We start from the raw sequence: 19,393 nt of genomic DNA, 5'->3' as shown, positions 1-19,393 counted from the left end.
ATTTGTTATTATTTATTCTTACCTACGTGACTTTACCGAAAGCCCCTAAGAGTATGAATCCCTGCAGTCACGAAAGCTTTAAATAATAAAAATATGATTCTGGTTCTGATTAGACTCGTAGCCCCCGCCCTCTCGTCGCGTAACCCCGCCTATCTACCACTGGTACCTCATTTGCCAGTAAAAAATATGATGATTGGTTTTTTTACCCTCTTCTCTGGCAATAAAACTGACACCTCCCGCCTATCTATGTTAAGCACGCCCTCTTTAACTAGCCCCTCCCTTTATTATAATGTAGCCCCCCTTTTATTATAATGTAGCCCCCCCTTTATTATAATCAAGCCCCCCCCTTTATTATAATGTAGCCCCCCCCCCTTTATTATAATGTAGCCCCCCTCTTTATTATAATGTAGCCCCCCTCTTTATTATGATGTAGCCCCCCTCTTTATTATGATGTAGCCCCCCCTTTATTATAATGTAGCCCCCCCCTTTATTATAATGAAGCCCCCCCCTTAATTATAATGAAGCCCCGCCATTTATTATAATGTAGCCCCCCCCTTTATTATAATGTAGCCCCCCCCCTTTATTATAATGAAGCCCCCCTCTTTATTATAATGTAGCCCCCCCCTTTTATTATAATGTAGCCCCCCCTTTATTATAATGAAGCCCCCCCTTTATTATAATGTAGCCCCCCCCCCTTTATTATAATGTAGCCCCCCCTTTATTATAATGAAGCCCCCCCTTTATTATAATGTAGCCCCCCCTTTATTATAATGTAGCCCCCCCTTTATTATAATGAAGCCCCCCCTTTATTATAATGTAGCCCCCCCCCTTTATTATAATGTAGCCCCCCCTTTATTATAATGAAGCCCCCCCTTTATTATAATGTAGCCCCCCCCCCTTTATTATAATGTAGCCCCCCCCTTTATTATAATTAAGCCACGCCCTCTTTAACTAGCCCCTCCCCTTATTATAATTAAGCCACGCCCTCTTTAACTAGCACCGCCCCTTATTATAATTAGGCCACGTCCCCTTTAACTAGCCCCGCCCCTTATTATAATGAGGCCCCGCCCCCTTTAACTAGCCCCGCCCCTTATTATAATGAGGCCCCGCCCCCTTTAACTAGCCCCGCCCCTTATTATAACGAAGCCACGCCCTCTTTAACCAGCCCCACCCCTTATTATAATTAGGCCCCGCCCTCTTTAACTAGCGCCGCCCCTATTATAATTAGGCCCCGCCCACCTTCCTCCTTCGACCGGCCCCCCGTCCGCTCCCTGAGGCCGCGCGGTTTGCGGCTCCACGGCTGCCTCCACCACCACCACCTCCCTCGGGGTCTGCCACAACCACAACAACAACCACCACCCTCAGTGCGGGTACCAGATGCGAAGAGGAGGAGGGCGAGGAGGAGGAGGAGGCGGCAGCGGTGCGGCCAGGTGAGCGTCCACACCGAGATGTGGATTAGCAGCGAGGCCTCCTTCCCCGCAGGGCTCGGCCTGACGAGGTGGTTGACTCCACTCTCGATTCTCCTCGTCTTCTTGTCACTTCACTGCCCGTGAGCCGGGTGCTTCACTGCTTGACGACTACTACTAACTAACTACTGTGTACTTACTGTGTACTTACTGTACTCGCACGCCTCCACCACCATCATCGCCACCACGCTCCACCGTGCCGCGTGTTTTATCGATCCTTACGAGGTGAGGAGAATCTCCCCCAACCACCACCACCACCTCTCTCTTCATCTTCCTCCCTCTCTCTTCATCTTCCTCTCTCATCACCAGCAGCCTCCACCTCTTCTCTCACCACCTCTCACGTGGGGGGCTCCTCGGCCTGAGGGGGTCGTGGGCCCCCCCCCCAAAACTCTCTCACCGACTCGGGGGTAGCGATCTCTCCTCCTCTTTACATCTCCACATCTCATCATCTCCTCCTCATCATCCCCACCCTCTCTCCTCACGTAAACCTCGTCTGGCGATGGGTCCCTGACGAGGTTAAAGTTATCCACGCTCCTTCCTATCTCTCTCCCCACCTCCCTTCCTCCTCCTCCTCCACTCTGCCTCGTCTGGCCACCGTTCTCCGTCCTCCTCTTCCACGTGGACTGTACCCTGACGACGTGAAGTCTACAACACCTCACCTCTCCTCACCTCATGAGGCGAGGTGGTTGTGGTGTAGTGGAGGTGGTTGTGGTGTAGTGGAGGTGGTTGTGGTGTAGTGGAGGTGGTTGTGGTGTAGTGGAGGTGGTTGTGGTGGAGGTGGTTGTGGTGTAGTGGAGGTGGTTGTGGTGTAGTGGAGGTGGTTGTGGTGTAGTGGAGGTGGTTGTGGTGTAGTGGAGGTGGTTGTGGTGTAGTTGGAGGTGGTTGTGGTGTAGTGGAGGTGGTTGTGGTGTAGTTGGAGGTGGTTGTCGTGTAGTGGAGGTGGTTGTGGTGTAGTTGGAGGTGGTTGTGGTGTAGTGGAGGTGGTTGTGGTGTAGTGGAGGTGGTTGTGGTGTAGTGGAGGTGGTTGTGGTGTAGTTGGAGGTGGTTGTGGTGTAGTGGAGGTGGTTGTGGTGTAGTGGAGGTGGTTGTGGTGTAGTGGAGGTGGTTGTGGTGTAGTGGAGGTGGTTGTGGTGTAGTGGAGGTGGTTGTGGTGTAGTTGGAGGTGGTTGTGGTGTAGTGGAGGTGGTTGTGGTGTAGTTGGAGGTGGTTGTGGTGTAGTGGAGGTGGTTGTGGTGTAGTTGGAGGTGGTTGTGGTGTAGTGGAGGTGGTTGTGGTGTAGTTGGAGGTGGTTGTGGTGTAGTGGTTGTGGTGTAGTGGAGGTGGTTGTGGTGTAGTTGGAGGTGGTTGTGGTGTAGTGGAGGTGGTTGTGGTGTAGTGGAGGAGGTTGTGGTGTGGTGGTTGTGGTGTAGTGGTGGTTGTGGTGTACTGGAGGTGGTTGTGGTGTAGTGGAGGTGGTTGTGGTGTAGTGGAGGTGGTTGTGGTGTAGTGGAGGTGGTTGTGGTGTAGTGGAGGTGGTTGTGGTGTAGTGGAGGAGGTTGTGGTGTAGTGGAGGTGGTTGTGGTGTGGTGGTGGTTGTGGTGTACTGGAGGTGGTTGTGGTGTAGTTGAGGTGGTTGTGTTGTAGTGGAGGTGGTTGTGGTGTAGTGGAGGTGGTTGTGGTGTAGTGGAGGTGGTTGTGGTGTAGTGGAGGTGGTTGTGGTGTAGTGGAGGAGGTTGTGGTGTAGTGGAGGTGGTTGTGGTGTGGTGGTGGTTGTGGTGTACTGGAGGTGGTTGTGGTGTAGTTGAGGTGGTTGTGGTGTAGTGGAGGTGGTTGTGGTGTAGTGGAGGTGGTTGTGGTGGAGGTGGTTGTAGTGGAGGTGGTTGTGGTGTAGTGGAGGTGGTTGTGTTGTAGTGGAGGTGGTTGTGGTGTAGTGGAGGTGGTTGTCGTGTAGTGGAGGTGGTTGTGGTGTAGTTGGAGGTGGTTGTGGTGGAGGTGGTTGTCGTGGAGGTGGTTGTAGTGCAGGTGGTTGTAGTGGAGGTGGTTGTGGTGTAGTGGAGGTGGTTGTGGTGTAGTTGGAGGTGGTTGTCGTGTAGTGGACGTGGTTGTGGTGTAGTTGGAGGTGGTTGTGGTGTAGTGGAGGTGGTTGTGGTGTAGTGGAGGTGGTTGTCGTGTAGTGGAGGTGGTTGTGGTGTAGTTGGAGGTGGTTGTGGTGTAGTGGAGGTGGTTGTGGTGTAGTTGGAGGTGGTTGTCGTGTAGTGGAGGTGGTTGTGGTGTAGTTGGAGGTGGTTGTCGTGTAGTGGAGGTGGTTGTGGTGTAGTTGGAGGTGGTTGTGGTGTAGTGGAGGTGGTTGTGGTGTAGTTGGAGGTGGTTGTGGTATAGTGGAGGTGGTTGTGGTGTAGTTGGAGGTGGTTGTCGTGTAGTGGAGGTGGTTGTGGTGTAGTTGGAGGTGGTTGTGGTGTAGTGGAGGTGGAGGTGGTTGTAGTGGAGGTGGTTGTGGTGTAGTGGAGGTGGTTGTGGTGTAGTGGAGGAGGTTGTGGTGTAGTGGAGGAGGTTGTGGTGTAGTGGAGGTGGTAGTGGTGTAGTGGAGGTGGTTGTGGTGTAGTGGAGGTGGTTGTGGTGTAGTGGTGGTTGTGGTGTACTGGAGGTGGTTGTGGTGTAGTTGAGGTGGTTGTGGTGTAGTGGAGGTGGTTGTGGTGTAGTGGAGGTGGTTGTGGTGTAGTGGAGGTGGTTGTGGTGTAGTGGAGGTGGTTGTGGTGTAGTGGAGGTGGTTGTGGTGTAGTTGGAGGTGGTTGTGGTGTAGTGGAGGTGGTTGTGGTGTAGTGGAGGTGGTTGTGGTGGAGGTGGTTGTGGTGTAGTGGAGGTGGTTGTGGTGTAGTGGAGGTGGTTGTGGTGGAGGTGGTTGTAGTGGAGGTGGTTGTTGTGTAGTGGGGGTGGTTGTGTTGTAGTGGAGATGGTTGTGGTGTAGTGGAGGTGGTTGTGGTGTAGTGGAGGAGGTTGTGGTGTACTGGAGGTGGTTGTGGTGTAGTGGAGGTGGTTGTGGTGGAGGTGGTTGTAGTGGAGGTGGTTGTGGTGTAGTGGAGGTGGTTGTGGTGTAGTGGAGGTGGTTGTGGTGTAGTGGTGTGGTGTAGTGGTTGTGGTGTAGTGGAGGTGGTTGTGGTGTAGTGGAGGTGGTGGTGGTGTGGTGGAGGTGGTGTTGTGGTGTAGTGGAGGTGGTTGTGTTGTAGTGGAGGTGGTTGTGGTGTAGTGGAGGTGGTTGTGGTGTAGTGGAGGTGGTTGTGGTGTAGTGGAGGTGGTGTTGTGGTGTAGTGGAGGTGGTTGTGGTGTAGTGGAGGTGGTTGTGGTGAAGTGGAGGTGGTTGTGGTGTAGTGGAGGTGGTTGTAGTGGAGGTGGTTGTAGTGGAGGTGGTTGTGGTGTAGTGGAGGTGGTTGTGTTGTAGTGGAGGTGGTGTTGTGGTGTAGTGGATGTGGTTGTGGTGTAGTGGAGGTGGTTGTGGTGTAGTGGAGGTGGCTGTACTGTGCAGTGCATAGTCTATGGTGGTGTGGTGGTGGTGATGGTGCTTCGTGGTTTCGGTGTTGGGAGTGTTTGTGACGGTGCTGGAGATGGCTGTGGCAAATTCTGTGGGTTCGTTGTTCGTTTCCAGTGTGTGGGGATGTTTGTTTATAGTTTTGCGCATGTTTATAATCATGTTGATTCTATGTTTAAGACGGAGCTTGTGTGTGGCCTGCGTGATGCTGTTGTGGTATTGATTCAGTTGATTGTTTTTCACATGCACATTACACACCTTGGGTCAATAATATGATAAACCTTTGTCAATTGTAGGAAGATCTTCAAACACAAACTCACACGGTTTGCCCGTATTCTTGTGCAGGGAATTTTAGTTTTTAGGTCCATACGGCGTTCAAACAATTGTTTTGTCCCTTGTGATGGAGCTTTTGTTGTATGAACGTTGAGATGTATAAGGGGCACAGGGTGATCAATAAGGTCTCAATTGGTCAGTAATAAGGTGATAAGGTGTTAACAGGTATGCATATATTTCGATTTGAAGCTTTCGTGACTGCAGGGATTCCTCTTCTTGGTTCTTTCGGTAAAGTCACGTAGAAGGGAAATAATAAAATAATAAAAAGAAAACATTAAATAATTCTCACAATTTTCTTATTTATTTTATTATTTCCCTTCTACGTGACTTTACCGAAAGAACCAAGAAGAGGTTTAATATACATATATATGTTTTTACGTTTTGATTGCTTAACGCGTTGAAAATATTTAGCACGCGACTGGTTCTGACTTGCAACCCTTGTAATTTTCTCCCTTGTTGAAGAAAAGAAGGGCTTATGATAGCGGTTATGTGGTTGTGGTTGTTACTGTGCTGAAGAGTTAATCAATGCTCTGACACGAGTGCTTGGTGATTGGTACCGTCTGGGTTTTAGGTGTAAAGTACTGTGCATACGCTTTGGGCGTGGCGGTAGTGGCACATTTTATAATGTCTGCTACTGGTTGCAGTGGGTGGTTATTTTTGACCTGATAGTTATTCATCTTTGCAACGAGTTTCATGACCAAGGGACAGAGAAGACGGACGAGCAGAATGTTTGGTCAAGGCAGTTCTGTGGGTCTCTGTGCGAGTCTGTGGGTCTCTGTGCGAGTCTGTGGGTCGCTGTGCGAGTCTGTGGGTCGCTGTGCGAGTGTGGGTCTCTGTGCGAGTCTGTGGGTCTCTGTGCGAGTCTGTGGGTCTCTGTGCGAGTCTGTGGGTCTCTGTGCGAGTCTGTGGGTCTCTGTGCGAGTCTGTGGGTCTCTGTGCGAGTCTGTGGGTCTCTGTGCGAGTCTGTGGGTCTCTGTGCGAGTCTGTGGGTCTCTGTGCGAGTCTGTGGGTCTCTGTGCGAGTCTGTGGGTCTCTGTGCGAGTCTGTGGGTCTCTGTGGGTCTCTGACTCTCTGTGCGAGTCTGTGGGTCTCTGTGCGAGTCTGTGGGTCTCTGTGCGAGTCTGTGGGTCTCTGTGGGTCTCTGACTCTCTGTGCGAGTCTGTGGGTCTCTGTGCGGGTCTGTGGGTCTCTGTGCGAGTCTGTGGGTCTCTGTGGGTCTCTGACTCTGTGTGGGTCTACGGGTCTTTGGGAGTTTTGGCAGCGTGAGTTTCACGACCTCTATGCGAGTCTACCCGGAGACCAAGTCACGGGAGCCTGTCAGATCTTGGAGGTCTCACCTTTCCACTGTGCAGGGGCATCTTCCGGATCTGGCGGAGGATGGAGTGCTTTGGCATTGAGTAGTTGTGGTGGCGGTGATAGCCATGATGTCTTCATCCTTGATCTTGAAAATAGAAACCGGCCAGGTATCTCAGAGGAAGGTTGGGAGTTCAAATATCATGGTCGTGATGATGTCTTCAGTGGTTACAGGGCATGATACATTAATTTCGTGTCAATCTTACCAACTTGTATGTTGAACGTCTTTCGCACCGTGCCAATCGGAGGCGCGCGGGAAGGACTACAAGCTTAACACAGAAAAAGGCAGTTGTAAAGAAATTAGTTTTCCACCATTTGTGGGGGTTACAGGCCCCCCCCCCCCACCGCGCCTGAATCATCATCAGCTGTGCATAGCTCCTCGAGCAGGCGCGACTGATGAACGAGGAGGCATCACACGCTCTTCACCTGTGACGCGGCTCGCGTCCTATGGCGCGGTCGAGATGGCTCCCACTCGCTGAAGGGCCTGGCCTGCAGTTGGGGAAGAGGTCGCAACCGGGTACCCGGTACCCGGTACCCTACCCGATACCCAGCTACCCGTACCCGGCCGGGTACGGGTACCCGTTTGCGACCCTGGTGCGGCCGGGTACGGGTACGGGTAGGCCGTGAGTCACTGGTGAGTCACCGTTTGTCACTCATTTCCCAACGTCTTGTCTCTTCTCACAATTCAAGTTCCTAGAATCAACCCACCCGCGCCTGCAACATGGCTTCATCCCAGAGGTCGCAATCGGGTACCCGTACCCTACCCGATACCCGGCCGGGTACGGGTAGCCGGGTATCGGGTAGGGTACGGGTACCCGATTGCGACCCTGGTGCGGCCGGGTACGGGTAAGGAATCAAAACCCGTTTGCGACCTCTGAGTTGGGGCCGGCACCTGTACAGAGGCGGGTTGGGGCATCGTCCGTATCAGCCCTGCGCGTCTTCGTACGTTTTGCAATCCGCTTGTCCTGGTGAGGGTCGCGCCCCCCCCCCCCCACCTGCGCTTCTGTTGACACTTTTTAGAGCTTTCACTTGTGGCCAGTTTGCTTCCGAAAATGAAGTGAATACCTCGGTGGGCTTTGCCTAGCAGGATGGGGATGCATCTTCTTGGAAGGGAAATAATGAAATGATAAAAATTAAACATAATAAAATAATTCTCACGACGTTTCGGCCACAACACAAGCAGCCATCCTCGGGTGAAGAACAGGTCTGTCGGAAAGATTCAGACGCTTTACTTTACCGAAAGTACCAAGAAGATGAATCCCTGCAGTCACGAAAGCTTTAAATCGAAAAAAGGATGGGGATGGTTTTAGTTTTACTTGCATGGTTTATTGGGTGATGTGTTCGCCTTTTCCTGGACTTTGCACCACTACTGTGTCTTTGTACTGTTTGTCATAACGTTCCTGCTGGACATCGGTGAAAAAGAGCTTCATAGCTCATCGGATTCGTCCAGTATAAATACATATTCCGATTCTGATACCATGCTGGTAAGTGCCAGTTGATGAAAGCTTCATTAGATCCAGTTGTTCAGAAAGTAATTCGCCACTGATGTTAGCTCCACGTTATAGGACTGCAAAACGTTCAGCGTTGACTTAGGACCGCCGGTGGATATTCACATCGATTCTGATATGAGCAGCCAAACGATGCTGGTGGCAGTCGTGCGTTCCACAGTTGGAACCACGTGCTCTCCGGAGAGGTTCCGTGGTGGTGGCGGCAGCGGCATGATAGAAGAAACGTGGACGGAGAGGATATGGACACGACGAGCTGGGTTGCAAGATGGAACGTAGTAATAACGTGGCCCCGGCCGGTATGACATCTGACATCGGTCTGTGAAGGAAGGGCAAAGGTGGAGGGAGTTGACAGCTGAGACATCGGTGGTGCCCTCTTGACCATGTGGTTAATGGATAGATAATGATGAGCATTGTGGTTCATATTCTTGGTTCTTTCGGTAAAGTCACGGTGAAAGGGAAATAATAAAATAATATAAATATAAAAAATACAAATTCTCACGACGTTTCGACTGCAACACAAGCAATCGTCATCAGGTGTGAAATCCACAGAAAGAAAATTTTCAAGAAAAAATTATTGCCGTGGATTTCACACCTGATGATGATTGCTTGTGTTGCAGTCGAAACGTCGTGATAATTTTTATTGTTTTATATTTATATTATTTTATTATTTCCCTTCTACGTGACTTTACCGAAAGAACCAAGAATATGAACCACAATTGTTTTATATTTATATTATTTTATTAGTTCCCTTCTACGTGACTTTACCGAAAGAACCAAGAATATGAATTCCTGCAGTCACGAAAGCTTTAAATCAATAGCATTGTGGTTGTTAGTGGATTTTGTCCTCAAGCTGCTGGGTGTACCACCTGTCAGGCTGGGTAGGTGAGTAGGCAGGTGAACCGTCTAGGCAGGTAGCTGTGTGTTGGCTGTGCTCGTTGCTGGTGGTTAATGTTTGCTTTCTTTGTTTAGTTTAACATTTATTTACATTCTTTACATCACTTACGGGCTGCAAGTTTAACCCCCTTCCTTACGATTAAGTATGTGTGTCCTGTATAGTGGTGAGCGGTAGTGTAGCGGTTAGCGCGCTGCGCTACGAACCTGGCGACCCGAGTTCGATTTTTGCTCGCGTTCATCATCAGTGACGATTGACTGCACTGGTCCTGGGCCTCCCTTAGGTCGACTCAGCCTCAAATGAGTACCTGATGTGGTGCGTAATAACATTGCCGCTCGGGAAACGAAGGCGACGACTAGGCGTGGTCCTGGCCACCCACCCCCTCGTGTGCCATTCTGGACTTCAAAGGTGCTCGCTAACAGCACTTGCCCCAACATTCTGTTAAGGCTATATGGGGGATCTTTGTATTTATCCTGTATACTTCACGTGGCCTTAAAGTGCACCTTGTCTGGCACAGGTGCCGTGGTGGCGAAATGGCGGTATTGGTATTGGTCCTGTATACGTACTTCAACATCATAATGAATTGTTGTTCTTATCCACTGCTGGATGAAGACATTCCCGGTCCCTGTTGCCGTTATACATGGCCCCGCGATGTTGCAAGCTATGAACTCTGTTCTCCAATCGCACTGATCTCACCCGCTGCCGTTTCCCCGCGGCCCGTTGTTTCTTTGGACACGTTCTCTCCTTCGGGCTGCCGTTCCATCGAAGAAAGCGGTCGCCTTCCCATCCACCAGGGCCTCGATAACGTCCCTCGCCCATCGATTGAAGTGACGCCAAGCCCCTTCATTTGGACCCATGCGCTTAACAAACGGGTTTTGATTCCTTACCCGTACCCGGCCGCACCAGGGTCGCAAACGGGTACCCGTACCTGGCCGGGTACGGGTAGCCGGGTATCGGGTAGGGTATGGGTATCGGGTACCCAGTTGCGACCTCTGCTTCAACGATATGGGTTCAACAGCAATTAAGCTTGGAGAGCTGAATGGAGTTCAAAATAATTCCCAAAACAAACATCTTGTGAGAGACCCAACGCACAAGATTGCTGGGGGTTTGATCTTCCACGAAGCTCATGGTCCACCCTAAACCACATCCACTGCACAAACCATGGCAGTAGATGCGGGATACCTGATGCACAAATGGAAATTTAAAAACTCTCCAGTAGTGTGCGACTGTGGTCATCCAGAACAAACCGTACAATATTTCATGACACAATGCTCGATCCACAGATACAAAGGAGATGTCGCAGCGATAACACTCAGCTACTCCTGACGCAGTTATCTGGCTTGACGACCAGGATGTGAAAGTGTAGTTGCTGTTCTGCATCCACATCAGCCGTACGAAAGAAGAAGTACCATTCCATTGCTAGTCTTGTCCTCTGGCCATAATCATCATCATCATCTCGTGATGTGTCCTGCCCCCTAGTGCCCTGATTATCACCAACAATACGATGCCTGATTCGCGTTTGTTTACCCGATCCACGGGTTCGTCATTCTGTCTCTCAGTGTTCGTATTCAACTGTTGTTGGTTTAGAGATCTCGTAAATGTAAAAGCGTTGTAAACCCACCTCCAGCCGACGACACAGTCAATGATTAAGGTTTGTCACGTGAACAAGATGTGCCGATAAGTTACTACTTCAGCACCCCCACCACTGGTATTGAAGAGCAAACCCACAAGAACAACATTTGAGTGAACGACGATTCACTGGTGATTACAGCAACAACCAGCATCATCAGGCGATTGTCAGAATTGTGAAGTCTCAGTCATGTGACATAAAGCAAGCAGAACCCCTCCTTGCTTTGCCTTGTCGTATGCTTTTACAGCATTTGTCTCGCTTTGTTTGTCAAAAAGAACACCCATCCATCCGCAAGCTGAGAAAAAGTTTGCTTTGGCAGGCCACGTCGCTACAAGGGGATTCAGCCCGGCGGTCGAAACTAACGAGTGAGTGGCAGGCAAAGGAGGAGTGCAAAGTATAGGAAAAGTAAGCAAATCACAAAAATAACTTTTTAATGTTCATTTGACTAGGTAAACCCCACTGAGCTATTAGCTTAATTTTCAACGAAGTGGCTTAAAGGTCGCTTCTGAAAAATAGCTATATTGCTCAGTGGGCCTTACCTGGTAAAATAAAAATAGATTTTAGTTTAACTGACCATTGATACTGGTAGGAACCCACTGGTTATAAAACTCAACGTTTAACCTACTCACGCCGGCTTGTGCCCGCCCTCACAGTCGGGCATATTTGCGGAATACACCACGCCGCCGTTGACCCTGGCCATTGACCGAGCAACCCAACGTTCCTACCAGCTCCCTCCGCAGGACAATGTGTTACGTTCCTTTTGATATTAGGAAGCCACTGGAGCTTAGTACTTTTAAATCAAGATTGAAAACTAATTTCTCTCGAACTGCTTTTTGTATTCCGGTGTCCTTACCCCCGCACCTCCGATTAGCACGGTAGGCTACGTGCAGTGTGAAAGAAGTTCAACAAACATACATATCACTACCACATGCTGTATTTACACATGAAAGCACTGTTTATGCATTCTGTACATTCCAAGATACGATGCGATTGCCTGGGAGAGCTCACAGCCAGCCACTGGGCACCGTGAGTACGTACGCAAAAATCTGTCAAAACTTGACCCCTCCCTGTACGCACGCGCACTTTTTACCCCCCCCCCCTACCTGCGTACGTACGTTTGAATCCTCTAGAACGGCCGATATTTAATCCACGCAGAGACTATGAAGGATTAATAATATTAACGTGTTTAAGCAAACAGATAGTCCACCGCCGGACTATCTAACTCATTTGAAGGCCAATGTAGACAAATTACACTGGTCAACACACTTTTTCTGGCATAAGGTATTTCAACGGTTTTAATGTAATTTTGGGGTGCTGATTCCAAATCTGGCATCAGTTTTTGTCTATCACATCAGGTTTTTGAGATATCAAATATTGCATTTTCAATAAAAATTGCAGAAGAAAAATATTAAATAAATGTGGATATCGACATAAAATGATATTAGAAACACACTATCCTAAAAATACAGCACCATATTTTAACACTAAAGCAGTCACCGACTAGCAAAAACTTGCAATCATAAGTGACAGAGTTAATTTCGGGTAAAATCAATGAAAATGGAGTATACCGATAGCATAAAAATGAGATGTGATAGAGCAAATCTGAGATCAGTTTTGGAATCAGCACCCTGAAATTAGTCCAGGCCAGAATTTTTTTTTTTTTACCAGTGTCAGTAGACCCCCCATACGCAAGCGTACTCATTTGGGTTAACCGCCCCCCCCCCCCTCCATGCGTAAATACTAAATAGATGGCCCCTTAGTGCACACACAGCGCTCACCCGTCCCAAACGCTAGCCACGCTCGGCCCTGCTTAGCTTCCGAGATCTGACGACGCGGGGTGCGCCTTCCAGCTGGTTTGGTCAGTTGGCACGGGGGATGAGTGTGGGTCGTTCATGAAAGGTGTTCCCATGGCTATCATACATTTTTAAATGAACGTCATTTCGATGGATCTTTGAGCTCGGGTTGACACGACCATGTAGAATGAAGATATTTTATCGCACGAGTGCTATTGGTGTGACGGGCACGTTCGCGGATTCTCTCGGGCCATCGTTAGCCGGGCTGCCAGTCACAGATCTCATCAGAATGTGGTGGGGGTGGTGTTTTGGTCCCCCCCGCCACCCACCCCCCCCCCCATTTTGTGTCCGCACGCAGCACGACAGAGAAATCTCTACGGAGTGCGTGATTAAAATGATGGTGCAGTTTATTCCTGGTTAGGCCTGTAGAGTCTCGGCGGCTTCCCTGTCACCATGTAAACCTGTGCGTGCGTGCGGTAGGTACGTACGTACGTGCGTGCGGTACATACACACAAAGCTGCCCCTTCCCGACATTGTGACACTTTGGATTAAGCTTCGCAAAAAATTGCCGTAAAAAATCTAAAATATCGGCATCTTCCGTCGCCGCGTGCGTTCCCCATCGTAAAGCCGGCGACGCAACCGGTGGCTCAAACGTTGAACTCCTCATCTTCCTCGGATTATCTTCGTCCTCGCCGACTCACCGCGGTGAATCGACGCGTGTGATGTAACCGTCGCGCGTGGAGCGCGCCCAATCCGCGTACAGTGCACCGACAAAACTACCACCGTACAAGTCGGTCGTCGGCTTTTGTGGAGCTGGAGCCGCCGCCCCCCCCACCACGCCTGCCCCCCCCCCCCCCACGCCTGCCCCCCCCGCCCCCCAGGCTCACTCGCTCGCTCGGTTGTTTGCGGTCGAAAAAAATCTCGACTGCATTTTCCGGAAATCCCAGATTTGTTTGACCGACGTGATTCCGTCAGCTGCAGAATGATTTACGTACACATCGTGATGGACGGCGTTTGGGAATACGATGCCAGTTTTATAGAAACGAATGCGTGTGTGTTTATACATCGATATAGTTTACTAAAGTTAGGAAGGAGGATAATGCACGCTTTCCAACGAAACGCGTTTGCATACTCCCCAACGGTAAGCTCGAGTGGATCAAAACGCGTTTTGAATGTCCGCAAATCGTCCTTCGTGCTCTCGTTTGTGTCTCTCCCAAGCGTCGGGCTGCAGCGCTTCGCTCAAACGTGGCCGCTTTTCTCCAGGGGCGAGTCCCTCGCAGCGACGCAGCGCCGCTCTAAAGTTTCACTCGTATTGGATCGTGTGGTTTACGAGCGTTGGAGTGACCTCCCCCCCCCCCCCCCTCCAGAGTTAACGCATAAAACCCTTTGGGTCATTGCGTGTCCAGTTTTCTTTCTAGGGCGAGGAGTCCCCCGAATAGCAACGCAACCTTTTACTGCGGCTTCGCTGATATTTGACGCAATCTTCACCGTGCGTTACAGTGCCGCCCCCCTGTCCCGTTCCCCCCCCTCCTTCCCTCTACCACCATCCACCACCCCCCATTCAACCTTACAGGCGGACTGACAGAGATAACAAATAAATGCCTTAAGTTAGAAAGTGTAACAAAAAAAAACACGCAAACGCACTGAAGGTCCATAAAAGCTGAGAGCTCACGCTGTGAGCATGTACGTAAATTATAAGGGCACCGCTGTGCAAAAATAATCCGTGCCCTGCAACTTTGGTCGGGGGAATTTGGTCCAAGCCTTGTCACACTGTACTGCTCTCGTTTTCTGACATCGGTCTCTTGAGCAAAGGGTGGGGGGGGGGGGCTCTTGTATATTCATTGTATGACTTAGCGGGATGATGCCCTGCAGCCCGACCTGGGCCCCAAACCATCTTGGGGACACAAGCACACGGGGCCCCCGAAGGCTGGTGGCGTTAAAGGGCACGCGACATAGACGCTCGACCTTGGGGGCACTGGTCGCACTGGCCAGACGCGCGCACGGACTCCTCGTGTCAACGTGCGAGAAGACACAAACACCAGAATAGAAGCTCACGGTATTCATCATCTTGGTTCTTTCGGTAAAGTCACGTAGAATGGAAATAATAAAATAATAAACATTCAACATAATAAAATAATTCTCACGACGTTTCGGCCACAACGCAAGCAGCCGTCCTCAGGTGGAGAACAGGTCTGTCGAGGAGACAGTCTGAATTCAGACGCTGTCTTCCCGACAGACCTGTTCTCCACCTGAGGACGGCTGCTTGCGTTGTGGCCGAAACGTCGTGAGAATTATTTTATTATGTTAAATTTGTATTATTTTATTATTTCCATTCTACGTGACTTTACCGAAAGAACCAAGAAGATGAATCCCTGCAGTCACGAAAGCTTTAAATCGAAATTTAAGCTCACGGCAGTTTGAACACTCATCCGTCGAAGCGACGGGGAGCCTCCAGGATCCTGGGTAATTTAATATAATGGCTACACTTTCCCCACAGTGCCTTGCACAAACTCGCAGTTAATTAAAACATTTCTCAATTTGCATGTGAATGCAACAATCTTCTGTGTCGCGTCTCCTGTCCAACCTATGTTTTTTTCACAATATTCTGCACAGTTCACTGTTTCTGTTGTTGGCATTGCCGGATCTTGACGTAGTGCCATTGTGCTTCTGCAGGGCATCTCAAAAGATGGTCCATGTGGTTTGCTTCTCCTAACAAGTTCATGGGGCTTCTACACAACCGACCAATGAATTCACGAGATAATAAAAATAATTATACATTTAATTGCACGCCTACGTCTCTTCATTGATTATACGAGACACTTTGATAGGTCTCCTTAATTGCAAGTATTCAATTCGAACAATGACATTAAACACATGCGAATCGAAAGACACAGTGCAAATGTGTGGGAACGTGAGGTGCCAGAGCAAAATTAGTGTACAGGTGGGAGTAAGCTGTGCATTTTGTTCTAACAGGGTAAGTAACTAAAGAGTGTATTGAACAGTGGGAGTGAAGGGGAAGGAACCATCGTCCAGGTTCATGGTTTTAGAATTTTGCAGATGCGACTCTCCATTCGGCGAGCGGGGGCTGCGATGGCGTAACCGTTTTAGCGCGTCGGTGGTCTTTGAGCAGCGCTCCAGCATGTGCTTTGTCCGCCGCAGGTTTTCCCGGGAGGAGTGGTGAGGAGCTGCCCGCCAGCGATCCCCGTCACAATGATGCGACTGAAGCTCAAGCGGCCGGGTCACGACCCCCATCGTGAGAAGTTGAAGCAGGAACTCTTTGCCTTCAACAAGGTAACGACGGCGTGGCCGTGGGCCCCCCCCCACCGCCGCCGCCCGCGATTCGGTCGTCGCCGTGAACTCTGGGTCGTGCCCCCCATCGCGCCGAATTAAAATTTTTGCGGGTTTTCTGTTCCCCCCCCTGGCGTATTGTACCGTTCTCGCGTTTTGTCGCAATCGACAAAAAAATACCTGTCGTGCCCTCTGCTGACCACCACTACCACCACGTAGCAGTTTTCCCTCGCAGCCCGCCTACCACAACCTGGCATGCACGGTGGCCATCTGCCGGAGCAATCCGGTAACCTTATCAACCGTCCGTGTTGCGGATTAACCGCGCTCGCGAATAAAAAGGAATATCACGATTAGGATTTGTTCATGGTAGGAAGCGCCCATCTCATCTCGTCCCGAACATTTCGAAGGACAGCCGCCGCCCGTTCGTCGGCTGTCCCTGTGCGCCACAAGGTGACAAAGCACCGGCCTAGTAGTGGAGGGGGGGTGGGGGCGCTGGTTGGCGGTGGTTGACGTGGCTGTGTCTGTAATCCTAATTGAGTAACGTGCCTCTCTGGGGTGTGACACCTTGGTGTAAGGACGGTGCCACCTCTACGTGTGTGTCGAGGGGGGGGAGGGAAATGGGGCCGGTAACGGTTTTACGTTGACGGTTCAATGGCTGCCGCCGCGTAAGTGAACGCAGTCGTCCGTGAAGGTGTCTGTGATGGAGGGAGCTGCCCCTCCGTGTGACGGCATAGCGCGCTGGCGCTACGAGCCCGTGCGACCTGAGTTCGATTTCTGCTCACGGCCAACATTGTTGACGAATATCTGAGCTGTTTCCGGGGCCTCCCCTAGGTCGACTCAACCTCAAATGAGTACCTGGTGCGGTGTGTAAACATCGCCACGAGCGAGAAAAAGGTGGCCGGGCGTGATGCTGGCCACCCACCTCCTTGTGTGCTGTGTCAAACTCCATGGGTGCTCCCTAACAGCACTTTCCCCAACGGTTAAGGCTATACGGGGGATCTTTGTTTTTGCCCTCCATATATTGCGAGCCTCCGGATCAACTGTTGCAAAGCGCCGTTGCACCGCCGGGTGGTGATGCGTCCTCGCCGGTAGCACGTCCGCCGCTCGCTGTAGAGGCTAGCGGTTCGGGTCCAGCGGCCGCCCTGGTTATTACCGCGCGTGTGTGCAGTAGCCATCAAAAGGCAGCGTACCGTCTGCTTCACGGTGAAAGTTTAAAGAGTCCCGTGACGTCGTCTACTTGTGGTTGAAGTACGTCGTGCGTGCCGTTCAACTTTTGGCGTTCCCTGGTCTTACACCGGTGAAACAAGGCCATAATGAAGGCTGTCTCTGGTGCAGGCCTATGAGTTTCAAAGACAATGCATATATTATCAGAGCATGTTTCTTTGTATGTATGTTCACCACAAGTACGTGTGGTCAATGCAGACTTGATTCCTTTCAAAAGGTTTCTGTTTGGTGTAGGAAAATCTTAACACCTCCCGTTTTACTGCCAGAAAGGGTAAAACATTCTCATTTGTCCTCAAAATACTGGGCTTAATCGCGGATCAATCATTTGAAGATGATGCTGCGTTGGCAGTGGCGCGTAATTAACAAATTAAATCGATGCGCTCGTCAATAACACCGGTTTAAGAAAAAACGAATTCCACAGTGGGCAACGTTTTGGGGCAACGTGTCCCATCTTCACAGCACGCAGAGGCCGAAGAGGTGCGGTGTTCATCGTGCTCGTGCGCCGCTGCCAACGCAGTCTCACGAAAACAAAAGAAACCAAAGAAACACACCACCCCCCCACCTCTCCGTGTCATTGCTCTAACGTGCGGCGTATCGCCGGAGGGATCGTGAGAGAGGTGTCGCGGCAGCTCGAGCAGGCCCGTCATCCAGCAGTGGATCGACCGCGTTCGATTAAAGAGTCCGTATCGTTGGAACGACGACCGACCCTTATGCGTCAAGACCCTATTGACCAGCACTGCACCTGTCATTCGTTACTGGTTCATTACAATTGTTTAGCAGAGGATGTGCAAACGATGTCACTGATGACTGCCAAATATAATGCGCTTGTGCTGGTGGAGCAAGTGAACTACTCCACTCAGCTACCCCAATACAGCCACACGTACTCTGGTGGAGCAAGCAGACTGCTCCACTCAGCTACCCCAACAAAGCCACACGTACTCTGGTGGAGCAAGCAGACTGCTCCACTCAGCTACCCCAACACAACCACACGTACTCTGGTGGAGCGAGTGGACTGCTCCACTCAGCTACCCCAACACAACCACGTGCACTGGTGGAGCAAGCGGGTTCCTGCACTTGGCTGCCACCCCTGAAAAAGATGAAAACCTCACTGGGTCTCAAGAATTGTTTTTGTACGTGGGGTGGAGGGAGGCCCTGCTCCGTTTTCACAGTAGATGGGGGGGAGGGCTGTGTTGTTACCTGTAATCCCAATTGAGTCATTTGTAGGTTATCTTTCACCATTTGAATTTGTTTTGGGTTAGGGTTGTCAATGACACTGTATTTGTTTATTTATTTATCTCTGGTTGGAAACCGGAGAACCCAGTAGGAAACCCATCCCAAACAGGAGGAGAACATGACGATCTTGCCGGGAGGCACGAGTGTTACCGCTGAGCTCGGCTGCCACTCCGTATATGTGCGTGCGTGTGCACGTCAGGCAACCCATGGCACCTGGGTCTGTCCCGTGACCTCCTGCCAGCGGGCGTTCGACACTTCACGTGGCCTTAGCGTGCGCATAGCCTGGCGCAAGCGCCGTGGTGACGTCAGCGCCACCTTGGTGGCGAATGGCAGTCGTTGTTTTGTGCGCGTGTAACCTCTCTCGGCTTTCCTCTGACTGCCAACATCCTGAGTGAATCCCAAGGATGCCCGGCGCTTGTTGAAACGTTACAAAATGTTCTCGGGGCAAACCTCGAGCTTATCGACGGGGCCCCCTTTTCCCCATCGCTGAAACTCGATCGGCACATTCGTGTCTCTCCCGTATCGTCCTGCGTGGCGAACACGTTGAGTGAGGGGCACGCGCAGATAGAGTTACCGCGTGGCTTTGCGGGCCTCCCCTTGTGTGCTTGTGTGGCCTCCCCCAATGTGCTTTCGGGGCGGTTCTGTGCCGCTCTGTGTCGTTCGGCACGGCCTCCTGCTTGGGAGCCTCTTCAGGGACCGATGAATGCGCGCACGTAACGCTCAAAGTTCCCCCCCCCCCCCCAAAATCTCTCCCACACGATATCAGGAATCTCTGAGTCTGTGGACATGTTTTTAAAAGGAGTCTTAAAACCCATTTATACGTTTCCGCTTGTTAAACTTTTAGGTCGTTTAGTAAATGGGTTATAATATAATTATTTTTAATGCTGAATGTCTGATGCTGCTGCTGCTGTCTTGTACAGCGCTTTGAGATCCTTGATGAAAAGCGCTATTTAAATGTAATTATTGCAATATATTGCCTTTGACACACAATTTCTGCTCGCAAGTAGCACCTTTATGAAGGCCGGCACGGCACACGAGGGGGGTGGGTGGCCAGCATCACGCCTGGGCGCCTTTGTATCCCCCAGTGGCGATGTTTACACACCGCACCAGGTACTCATTTTAGGCCAAGTTGACCTCGGTGAGGCCCAGAACCGGTTTGGATAATCTTCTC

The 19,393-nt window shown here is 50.7% G+C and overlaps 1 protein-coding gene across 3 annotated transcripts in view; it reads left to right on the top strand.

Annotated features, from left to right (window-relative positions):
• Nucleotides 1-1,261: 1,261 nt before the first annotated feature.
• The window catches only part of LOC133346145 (lethal(2) giant larvae protein homolog 1-like), a 65,497-nt gene continuing 47,365 nt past the window's right edge, over nucleotides 1,262-19,393 (top strand). For all 3 annotated transcript variants that reach the window (XM_061557604.1, XM_061557596.1, XM_061557586.1), the window contains exons 1-2: nucleotides 1,262-1,430; nucleotides 15,637-15,768. In XM_061557604.1, the coding sequence (XP_061413588.1) occupies nucleotides 15,688-15,768 (81 nt within the window). In that variant the 5' untranslated portion in view covers nucleotides 1,262-1,430; nucleotides 15,637-15,687. The remainder of the gene's footprint in view (nucleotides 1,431-15,636; nucleotides 15,769-19,393) is intronic.

The sequence above is a fragment of the Lethenteron reissneri genome, chromosome 3 (assembly GCF_015708825.2).
Source record: "Lethenteron reissneri isolate LAM-NWPU_2019-01 chromosome 3, ASM1570882v1, whole genome shotgun sequence".
Classification (NCBI taxonomy): domain Eukaryota; kingdom Metazoa; phylum Chordata; class Hyperoartia; order Petromyzontiformes; family Petromyzontidae; genus Lethenteron; species Lethenteron reissneri.
This window is presented reverse-complemented; position numbering and strand designations above follow the sequence as displayed.